A 12,061-nucleotide genomic window follows, 5' to 3' on the forward strand; every position below is an offset into this window, starting at 1 on the left:
GTGTCCCACAGGTTTTGGGTTGTTGTTTTTTCATTTTCATTCGTTTCTATGCATATTTTGATTTCTTTTTTGATTTCATTTATGATTTGTTGGTTATTCAGCAGTATGTTGTTTAGCCTCCATATATTGTAATTTTTAATAGTCTTTCTCCTGTAATTGAGATCTAATCTTACTGCACTGTGGTCAGAAAAGATGCTTGGAATGATTTCAATTTTTTTGAGTTTACCAAGGCTAGATTTATGGCCCAGGATGTGATCTATCCTGGAGAAGGTTCCGTGTGCATTTGAGAAAAAGGTGAAATTCATTGTTTTGGGGTGAAATGTCCTATAGATATCAATTAGGTCTAACTGGTCTATTATATCATTTAAAGTTTGTGTTTCCTTATTAATTTTCTGTTTAGTTGATCTATCCATAGGTGTGAGTGGAGTATTAGAGTCCCCCACTATTATTGTGTTACTGTTAATTTCCCCTTTCATACTTGTTAGCATTTGTCTTACATATTGCAGTGCTCCTATGTTGGATGCATATATATTTATAATTGTTGTATCTTCTTCTTGGATTGTTCGTTTGATCATTATGTAGTGTCCTTCTTTGTCTCTTTACACAGCCTTTGTTTTAAAGTCTATTTTATCTGATATCGGAGAAGGCGATGGCACCCCACTCCAGTACTATTTATCTGATCTGAGTGTTGCTACTCCTGCTTTCTTTTGGTCTCTATTTGTGTGGAATCATTAATTGCAATCACACTCCTACTTTAATGAATATTTAAAATATGTTACCCAGTGGCTCAGTGGTAAAGCATCCACCTGCAGTGCAGAAGGTGCAGATGTGGGTTCAATCTCTGGGTCAGAAAGATTGCCTGGAGTAGAAAATGGTAACCTATTCCAGTATTCATGCCCGTAAAATCCTATGAAGAGAGTAGCAAGCGGGCCGAAGTCCATGGAGTCACACAGAGTTGGACACATCTGAGCACACACACACTCACCCATTGAAACTATCTAGTTCTCAGTTAATGACAATGTAAAACTCTATAGGATTTATAGGGGGGAAAGCAAAGTTTGAATTTGCTTTCTGAGTGGTTTGTTCTTCAGCCTGTGTCTGGGACGTAACAATCTATATTGAGTGTATGCAAAGGTATTTCATCTTGTATTTAGGAATTTTTCTTCATATGCTTTGAAAGAGATGCATTTAAGTTTGGTTCACGGAGTATGAAAGAAGACAAAAGCTGTATGATGTTCATTAAAGTGCCCTGATTGACCCTTATTACCTGTAGACATAATCAGTGCATTAGTTTACTATGGCTTTCATAATAAAATACCACAGAACCTTGCGGCTCCAACAAGAGAAATTTATTTCTCACAGTTCTGGAGGCTGGAAGTTCATGAGTAAACTGACAGCAGCAAGCTTGGTTTCCTTTGAAGCATCTCTCCTTGGCCAGCAAATGGCAGCCCTCTTGGTGTCTCTTCACATGGTTGTCTGCACATACACTCCTGGCGTCTCTTTGTGTGTCTAATTTCTTCCTCTGATAAGGTCACTTCCTCTTATAAGCTGGCTTAAAACTTAACATTCAAAAGACTAAGATTGTGGCATCTAGTCCCATCATTAGTGGCAAATAGATGGAGAAAAAGTGGAAACGGTGACAGATTTTATATTCTTGGGCTCCAAAATCACTGCAGAGGGTGACTGAAGTCACCAGATTAAAAGACACTTGCTCCTTGGAAAAACATCTAGACAGCATATTAAAAAGCCGAGGCATCACTTGGCTGATAAAAGGCTACATAGTCAAAGCTATGGTTTTTCCAGTAGTCATGTAAAGATGAGAGTTGGACCATAAAGAAAGCTGACCACCAAAGAATTAATGCTTTCAAACTGTGGTGCTACAGAAGATTCTTCAGAATCCCTTGGACAGCAAGATGAAACCAGTTAATCCTAAAGGAAATCAACATTGAATATTCATTGAAAGGATTGATGCTGAAGCTGAAACTCCAATACTTTGGCCACCTGATGCTAATAGCTGACTTACTGGAAAAGACCCTGATGCTGGGAAAGATTGAGGGCAAGACGAGAGGGGGGTAATAGAGGTTGAGATGGTTAGATAGCATCATTGATGCAATGGACATGAGTTTGAGATACTGGGAAATACTAAAGGACAGGGAACCCTAGTGTGCTATAGTTCCTGGGGCCACAAAGAATGGGACACAACTTATGGAATGAATAACAACAACAAACATAAGGACACAAGTCAGATTGGATGAGGAACCATTCTAATGACCTTGTTTTGACTTAATCAGCTCTTTCAAGCCTTATTTCCAATTAAGTTGGAAACACAATATAGTTGTGTTTTGAGGTATGGGAAGTAAACCTTCAACATATAAATTTGGGTAGGAGGACAAAAGTCAGCACGTAACACATGGTAACACTATATATGTGAAGTGCTTGTATATCTCCCCTACAGATCCAATGGGAAAAAAAATAAAAATATAATCTTTTCCAGATTACAAAGTAGGAAAAACCACTAGACCATTTAGGTATGACCTAAATCAAATCCCTTACAATGAAACAATGGAGGTGACAAGTAGATTCAAGCAATTAGATCCAATAGCAGAATGCCTGAAGAACTATGGACAGAGGTTCATGTACAAGAGGCAGTGATCAAGACCATCCCCAAGAAAAAAAAAGGCAAAATGGTTGTCTGTTCAGTTTAGTTCAGTCACTCAGTCATGTCCAACTCTTTGCGACCCCATGGACTGTAGCATTCCAGGACTCCCTGTCCATCACCAACTCCTGGAGTTTACTCAAACTCATGTGCATTGAGACAGTGATGCCATCCAACCATCTCATCCACTGTTGTCCCCTTCTCCTCCCTCTTTCAATCTTCCCCAGCATCAGGGACTTTTCCAGTGAGTCAGATCTTTGCATCAGGTGGCCAAAGTATTGGAGTTTCAACTTCAACATCAGTCCTTCCAATGAATATGCAGGACTGCTTTCCCTTAGGACAGACTAGATGGATCTCCTTGCAGTCCAAGGGGCTCCCAAGTCTTAGGACGCCTTAAAATAGCTGATAAAGGAAGACAAGCTCAAGGCAAAGGAGAAAAGGAAAGATGTACCCATTTGAATGCAGAGTTTCAAAGAATAGCAAGGAGAGATATGAAAGCCTTCCTCGGTGATCAGTGTAAAGAAATAGAAGAAAGCAGTAGAATGGGAAAGACTCTCTTCAAGAGAATGAGAGATAGCAAGGGAACATTTCATGCGAAGATGGGCTCAAATAAAGGACAGAAATGGTATGGATCTAACAGAAGCAGAAGATACAAAAAGAGGTGGCAAGAATACACAGAAGAACTATACAAAACAGATCTTCTTGACCCAGATAACCACAATGGTATGATTACTCACCTAGAGCCAGATGTCCTGGAGTGTGAAGTCAAGTGGGCTTTAGGAGGCATCACTACAAATAAAGCTAGTGGAGGTGATGGAATTCCAGTTGAGCTATTTCAAATCCTAAAAGATGATACTGTGAAAGTGTTGCATTCAATATGCCAGCAAGTTTGGAAAACTCAGCAATAGCCACAGGACTGGAAAAGGTCAGTTTTCATTCCAATCCCAAAGAAAGGCAATCCCAAAGAGTGTTCAAACTACCACACAATTGCACTCATCTCACACGCTAGCAGAGTAATGCTCAAAATTCCCCAAGCCAGGCTTCAACAGTGCATGAATTCTGAAATTCCAAATGTCCAAGCTGGATATATGAAAGGTACAGGAATCAGAAATCAAACTGCCAACATCCATTGGATCATCAAAAAAGCAAGAGATTTCCAGAAAAACATCTATTTCTGCTTTATTGACTATGCAAAAGCCTTTGACTGTGTGGATAACAACAAACTATGGAATATTCTTAAAGAGATGGGAATACCAGACCACCTGACCTGCCTGCTTAGACATTTGCATACAGATCAAGAAGCAAGAGTTAGAACTGGACATGGAACATCACACTGGTTCCAAATTGGGAAGGGAGTACATAAAGGCTGTATATTGTCACCCTGCTTATTTAACTTACATGCAGAGACCATCATTGAGCAATGCTGGGCTGGATGAAGCACAAGCTGAACTCAAGATTGCCGGGAGAAATATCAATAACCTCAGATATGCAGATGGCACCACTGTTATGGCAGAAAGTGAAGAACTAAAGAGCCTCTTGATGAAAGTGAAAGAGGAGAGTGAAAAAGTTGGTTTAAAGCTCAACATTCAGAAAATGAAGATCATGGCATCTGGTCCCATCACTTCATGGGAAATAGATGGGGAAACAGTAGAAACAGTGGCTGACTTTATTTTGGGGGGCTCCAAATCACTGCAGATGGTGACTGCAGCCATGAAATTAAAAAATGCTTGCTTCTTGAAAGAAAAGCTATGACCAACCTAGACAGCATCTTAAAAAGCAGAGACATTACTTTGTCAACAAAAGTCCATCTAGTCAAAGCTATTGTTATTTCCAGTAGACATGTATTGATGTGAGAGCTGAACTATAAAGAAAGCTGAGCACCAAAGAGTTGATGCTTTTGAACTGTGGTATTGGAGAAGACTCTTGAGAGTCCCTTAAACAGCAAGGAGATCCAACCAGTCCATTCTAAAGGATATCAGTCCTGAATATTCATCAAAAGGACTGATACTGAAGCTGAAACTCCAATACTTTGACTACCTGATGCAAAGAACTGACTCACTGGAAAAGACCCTGCTGCTGGGAAAGATTGAAGGCGGAAGGAGAAGGGGATGACATAGGATGGATGGCATCACCAAATTGATGGACATGAGTTAGAATAAGCTCTGGGATTTGGTGATGGACAGGGAAGCCTGGTGTGCTGCAGTCCATGGGGTCACAAAGAGTTGGACATGACTGAGCAACTGAACTGAGCTGACTCCACATTCACATTAATATGTAGTTGTGAATGTAATTTTCACCTAAAATTCCTGTGTTGAAGCCCAACTCACAATATGGCCATAATTGGAGATAGAACCTTTAAGATAATTAGAGTTAAATGAGTTCAAATTAGACCTTAATTCAATAAGACTGGTGTCCTTACAATAAGAGAAGGGGACATCAGGTATGTGTGAACACAGAGGAAAGCTATGTGAGAACATAGCAAGAAGACAGCCATCTGTAAGCCAAGAGGCAAGGCTTCAGCAGAAACCAAACCTGTCAATTCCTTGATCTTGGGCTTTAAGCCTCCAGAACTGTGAGAAAATAAATTTCTATTGTTGAAGCCATTCAGTCTGTGATATTTTGTTATGGAAGCCCTAGAAAATAAACATAGCTCTTTATTCATAATGCCTCAGAATTACTGTTTAGTATTTTGATAAGATCATGAAAGTCAGTTTCAAAAAACTGATTAACATTCAACCCCAATCATTTTACAAATATATATTACCAATGCTTTATTTTAATATGGTAGCATGTTTACTGACCAGGCTTCCCTCGTGGCTCAAATGGTAAAGAATCTGCCTACAATGCAAGACCTAGGTTCAGTCCCTGAGTTGGGAAGATCCCCTGGAGGAAGGCATGGCAAGCGACTCCGGTATTTTTGCCTGGAGAATCCCCATGGACAGAGGAGCCTGGCAGGTTGTAATCCATGAGGTCGCAAAGAGTCGGACATGACTGAGCAACTAAGCAAGCTTACTGACCAGTTAATTCAATTTGAAAGCCCTAGGAAATCTACCTGTAAACAGATTATGGAAATATTTTCATAGATCTGCAGAGTTTACTAATCCATTATTTGCCACTGATATCTTCAATCAATGTGTGTAACAACCCTTGACAATGTCTTGCTATTCAAAGAGTGGTCTGTATTAATACTGTTAAAACAAACAAACAAAAAAAATATGTCAGTGAGGAAGAGACAGGCCAGTGAGGCAAAGTATAGGAGAAGGACAGTCTCAGGAAAGACGCCTTCGGCAGAAGCCTTAATAAGTTGAACATTTGTACCTCCTTGCTGTTGAAATGGCTGAATCAGGCTATCTAGCAGTGTCTAAACATTACAGTCATACAGCATAGAGCCTCATTTTAATTTTCATGCTGGCAGACAACTCTCTGATGACTTACCTTTGGTTTTGTATGCAAGGAAAGAATGCAGCGTTGTAGACATTTACTTTTTTGCTCATTTTGTGTACTCATTTTCAGCCGATGATCAGTAATGTGAATCAGAGTTATAGATCAAATCTCAGCAAGCAGACATGTCAATCTCTGAACCTGGAAGGATCACGTGACAGATGCTATAGTTACAATCCTTTGTAGCTCAGTTGGTAAAGAATCTGCCTGCAATGCAGGAGACCCAGGTTTGATTACTGGATGGAGAAGATCCCCTGGAGAAAGAAATGGCAACCCACTCCAGCATCCTTGCCTGGAGAATCCCATGGACAGAGGAGCCTACCAGGCTACAGTCCATTGGGTCATAAGAGCTGTACAAGACTTAGCAACTAAACCACCATACTTATATATACACACACACAGTATATATATACTGCATAGACATATATATGTAGTATTAATCTTCAGTTCAGTTCAGTTCAGTTCAGTCGCTCAGTCGTGTCCGACTCTTTGCAACCCCATGAATTACAGCACGCCAGGTCTCCCTGTCCATCATCAACTCCTGGAGTTCACTCAAACTCATATCCATCGAGCCGGTGATGCCATCCAGCCATCTCATCCTCTGTCGTCCCCTTCTCCTCCTGCCCCCAATCCCTCCCAGCATCAGGGTCTTTTCCAATGAGTCAACTCTTTGCATGAGTATTGGAGCTTCAGCTTCAGCATCATTCCTTCCAATGAACACCCAGGACTGATCTCCTTTAGGATGGACTGGTTGGATCTCCTTGCAGTCCAAGGGACTCTCAAGAGTCTTCTCCAACACCACAGTTGAAAAGCATCAAGACTTCGGTGCTCAGCTTTCTTCACAGCCCAAGTCTCACATCCATACATGACCACTGGAAAAACGATAGGCTTGACTAGAAGGACCTTTGTTGGCAAAGTAATATCTCTGCTTTTCAATATACTAAGTTGGTCATAACTTTCCTTCCAAGGAGTAAGCGTCTTTTAATTTCATGGCTGCAGTCAACATCTGCAGTGACTTTGGAGCCCCCAAAATAAAGTCTGACACTGTTTCCACTGTTTCCCCATCTATTTCCCATGAAGTGATGGGACCAGATGCCATGATCTTCGTTTTCTGAATGTTGAGCTGTAAGCCAACTTTTTCACTCTCCTCTTTCACCTTCATCAAGAGGCTTTTTAGTTCCTCTTCACTTTCTGCCATAAGGATGGTGTCATCTGCATATCTGAGGTTATTGATGTATCTTCCGGCAATCTTGATTCCAGCTTGTGTTTCTTCCAGCCCAGCGTTTCTCATGATGTACTCTGCATAGAAGTTAAATAAACAGGGTGACAATATACAGCCTCGACGTACTCCTTTTCCTATTTGGAACCACTCTGTTGTTCCATGTCCAGTTCTAACTGTTGTTTCCTGACCTGCATATAGGTTTCTCAAGAGGCAGCTCAGGTGTTCTGGTATTCCCATCTCTTTCAGAATTTTCCACAGTTTATTGTGATCCACACAGTCAAAGGCTTTGGCATAGTCAATAAAGCAGAAATAGATGTTTTTCTGGAACTCTCTTGATTTTTCCATGATCCAGCAGATGTTGGCAATTTGATCTCTGGTTCCTCTGCCTTTTCTAAAACCAGCTTGAACATCTGGAAATTCATGGTTCACCTATTGCTGAAGCCTGGCTTGGAGAATTTTGAGCATTACTTTACTAGCGTGTGAGATGAGTGCAATTGTGTGGTAGTTTGAGCATTCTTTGGCATTGCCTTTCTTTGGGATTGGAATGAAAACTGACCTTTTCCAGTCCTGTGGCCACTGCTGAGTTTTCCAAATTTGCTGGCATATTGAGTGCAGCACTTTCACAGCATCATCTTTCAGGATTTGGAATAGCTCAACTGGAATTCCATCACCTCCACTAGCTTTGTTCATAGTGATGCTTCCTAAGGCCCACTTGACTTAACATTCCAGGATGTCTGGCTCTAGGTGAGTGATCACACCATCATGATTATCTGGGTCATGAAGATCTTTTTTATACAGTTTTTCTGTGTATTCTTGCCACCTCTTCTTAATATCTTCTGCTTCTGTTAGGTCCATACCATTTCTGTCCTTTATCGAGCCCATCTTTGCATGAAATGTTCCTTTGGTATCTCTAACTTTCTTGAAGAGATCTCTAGTCTTTCCCATTCTGTTGTTTTCCTCTATTTCTTTGCATTGATCACTGAGGAAGGCTTTCTTATCTCTCCTTGCTATTCTTTGGAACTCTGCATTCAGATGCTTATATCTTTCATTTTCTCCTTTGCTTTTCGCTTCTCTTCCTTTCACAGCTATTTGTAAGGCCTCCCCAGACAGCCATTTTGCTTTTTTGCATTTCTTTTCCATGGGGATGGTCCTGATCCCTGTCTTCTGTACAATGTCACAAACCTCTGTCCATAGTTCATCAGGCACTCTGTCTATCAGATCTAGTCCCTAAATCTATTTCTCACTTCCACTGTATAATCATAAGGCATTTGATTTAGGTCATATCTGAATGATCTAGTGGTTTTCCCCACTTTCTTCAATTTAAGTCTGAATATTGACTTAGTAATTAGGAAGCTGAATGTGTAAATCTTCTTCATTCATTGCTCCAATGGAAATCATTGCAGAAGTTGCAAGGGTGATTTTCCTTAGATAGAAGAGGTTCAAGAGTATTTGAGTTTACCGTGAAGAAATGTACTGTGTAATATGTTTCATATGAAATTGTATACAGATGATGTTATGTTTTAAGCTGTAATATTAGTAGCAATAAAATAAAATGAAAAGATTCTTGTTCAAAGGGTTCTGCCAATTTTTTAACCTTTTGGAAATATATTAATCTGTGTAGACCTCAGTAATCTCCTAAGTAAAATTGCACAGTTGAAGTAATGGTATCCAAAGATCCCTTGTAGCTCAGGAAACCCATGAACCTCTGATCCTCTTTCCCCTTGTGTTTTTCTAAGTGCTATTGAAATGATTTAGCTAAATCCTGAGTCAGAAGGTTTATCTCATTACATTTTTATTTAAGCTGAGGTGTATGTAGTTATAAAACCAGAGTACGACAGATGATGTTTCATAAGTTGTATTATTTGCTCAGCTGGTATTCCAGAAAAAGAAATCTCTTCAACTATGTTTATTTTCATCTGTGTTCACAGGAAGTTCAACACAATTGCCAGCTTCACAGAATATCATTTTGTGCAGATGATAAAACTGACAAGAGGATATTCACTTTCATATGCAAAGATTCCGAGTCAAATAAACATTTGTGCTATGTATTTGACAGCGAAAAGTGTGTAAGTATGCCAGATGTTTTAGGGTGGTTTGCTCTACTTTGTAAGCCAGGAATTGTCTTGTTTCCAGCATTAGTAAAGTATTTAGAAATGAATAAGGTCTGCAAATACTTAACTTCACAAATAGATTCTTCCTGTCATGAGAATATGCTTCAGGATTTCATCCCTAAATAAATTTCACGTTAATGGACACAAGCTTGTATGCAATTTTCTTTCCTTAGAATGTCATCCTATGTCATATGTTTACCTGTCTTACAATCACTTGACTTGAAATTTTAAACTCAAATACAAGTTAGTAATGTGCATATAATGCAAAGGAGTAATGGTAAAGCAAAGTATTTTTTCAGGAATGTCATGGATCTGATGAAAATAAATATTTTATTTTATTTTATTTTGAAAATAAATATTTTTAAATATTTTTATTTTTAAGTATTTTTTAAATATTTTTATTTTTATTTTAAATATTTATTTTAAAATATTTTAAATATTTTTAAACTGTAGGAAATGAAATTTGTATGGCTCTTCAAAAAAAAATCTGATTCTTTAAAACTCTGATTTTTGATTTTCATTATTCAGAAAACTTTTTTTTTTTTTAAACTTTACAATATTGTATTAGTTTTGCCAAATATTGAAATGAATCTGCCACAGGTATACCTGTGTTCCCCGTCCTGAACCCTCCTCCCTCTTCCCTCCCTCTGGGTAGTCCCAGTGCACCAGCCCCAAGCATCCAGTATCGTGCATTGAACCTGGACTGACGACTCATTTCATACATGAAAAACTTTTTATAATTAAATGTGATAGAATTGTGTTTATGTGTGTGTGTGTGAGTGATTGATCTTGGGAATATAATCTAAAGTTCTTAGCAAGTAAGAACAATTAGGATACTCCAAAGTTAAGCTCTCTGACAATTCTTTAATCATCTGGAATTCTTAATGAAAACCCATATCTTGACTATATGCATAAGCTAATACCAATGATAACCTAGTCTGAGATCCTGTTATAAAATGTAATATGTGAATTCCAAGCACACATTGTAGCCATTGATAGCTTTAAATGAGAAAGAACGTTTAATCTCAACAGCAGGATTGCATTAGACAGGAAGAAATTTAGTTTATTTATTGTTCATTTTATCATACTGTCAAAATAGAAGGGAATAATATTGTTATCACTATAATATATGTCTTTAATTTCAGTATGTGGACTTCTTAAAAACAAATACTTTTTTATCTGTCCATGTAACTCCTGCATCAGGTGGAAAATAGATACTCAATGAATTTTTTTCCTTTAAAAAGGTTATGTGGATAAATTGACAAAAGGTAGAGCAAGTTATTATCTCTATCTTTTAAACTATAGTTCTTCAAATACGCAAACTACTGTGCTAACCTATTTGGCATCATAATATGTTTTGAAAATTTGATGAATATTATGAAATATCTTGTCAGAATACTATCCTTATTTGTTTAAGACAGTGTTATGTGAACTATATGGAATTTTGTATGAAATTAAAAGTTCTATTTGAAATGTATCCTATTGAATGAATGCCATATATTTAACGCTCCAGGTGCCTCTTAACCATGATGACTTGCAGGTATTTTCTATGTGATTGAGAAGATTAAAGTTGATACTTGTTGAATATCTTCTACATGTAAGATATGATAACCTTTTACCACTTATGACAAACAGTAAATTAAATTGTCCTTCTTTCTTGCCTTACATATAGAAATGAACTTCCTTAGGATTTTTTGAAATATTCATAACCCAAGTCCTTTATAAATACTAGTCTTTCTATAATTTTATGTCACGTTTTACCTTTCTTTGATGTCCAAACTTGTTACATAATTATTAAAACAAACACTTGCAAGAATTCCCCATTGTTTTCAAAGTACAAACTATATTTCTATCTAATCGCACTTTTTTTAATCGGTTTCCAAAATTTCACTACCTAGACCCGTTATTCCTCTCTTGATATAGCATATTAGCTTTCTTTTTTCTTGAAGGTTGAAAATATTTTCTTGAAGCCTATACCAGTGGCTCACAAACATTAGTGTGCATGATTTCTAAATTATGATTGACAGCAGAAGCAAAAAATGCTTTCTGATATGATTCTAAATGAATATATAGAAAATATGTAGGGCAAGTATCTGTTGGATTATCGAAAAAGTGAGACATTTCCAGAAAAACATCTACTTCTGTTTTATTGACTATGCCAAAGCCTTTTACTGTGTGGATCACAACAAACTGGGGAAAATTCTACAAGAGATAGGAATACCAGACCACCTCACCTACCTCCTGAGAAATCTGTATGTAGGTCAAGAAGCAACAGTTAGAACTAGACATGGAAAAACAGACTGGTTCCAAATCGGGAAAGGAGTACGTCAAGGCTGTATATTGTCACCCTGCTTATTTAACTTATATGCAGAGTACATCATGAGAAACGCTGGACTAGAAGAAGCACAAGCTGGAATCAAGATTGCTGGGAGAAATATCAATAACCTCAGATATGCAGATGATACCACCCTTATGGCAGAATGCGAAGAAGAACTAAAGAGCCTCTTGATGAAAGTGAAAGAGGAGAGTGAAAAAGTTGGCTTAAAACTCAATATTCAGAAAACTAAGATCATGGCATCTGGGCCCATCACTTCATGGCAAATAGAGGGGAAATAATGGAAACAGTGACAG

The 12,061-nt window shown here is 38.1% G+C and overlaps 1 protein-coding gene across 6 annotated transcripts in view; it reads left to right on the top strand.

Moving 5' to 3' along the window:
- The window catches only part of GULP1 (GULP PTB domain containing engulfment adaptor 1), a 332,692-nt gene that overhangs the window by 273,995 nt on the left and 46,636 nt on the right, over positions 1 to 12,061 (top strand). For all 6 annotated transcript variants that reach the window (XM_070359407.1, XM_070359405.1, XM_070359381.1 and 3 more), the window contains one exon: positions 9,248 to 9,385. In XM_070359407.1, the coding sequence (XP_070215508.1) occupies positions 9,248 to 9,385 (138 nt within the window). The remainder of the gene's footprint in view (positions 1 to 9,247; positions 9,386 to 12,061) is intronic.

This window comes from Bos mutus, chromosome 2, assembly GCF_027580195.1.
Source record: "Bos mutus isolate GX-2022 chromosome 2, NWIPB_WYAK_1.1, whole genome shotgun sequence".
NCBI lineage: Eukaryota > Metazoa > Chordata > Mammalia > Artiodactyla > Bovidae > Bos > Bos mutus.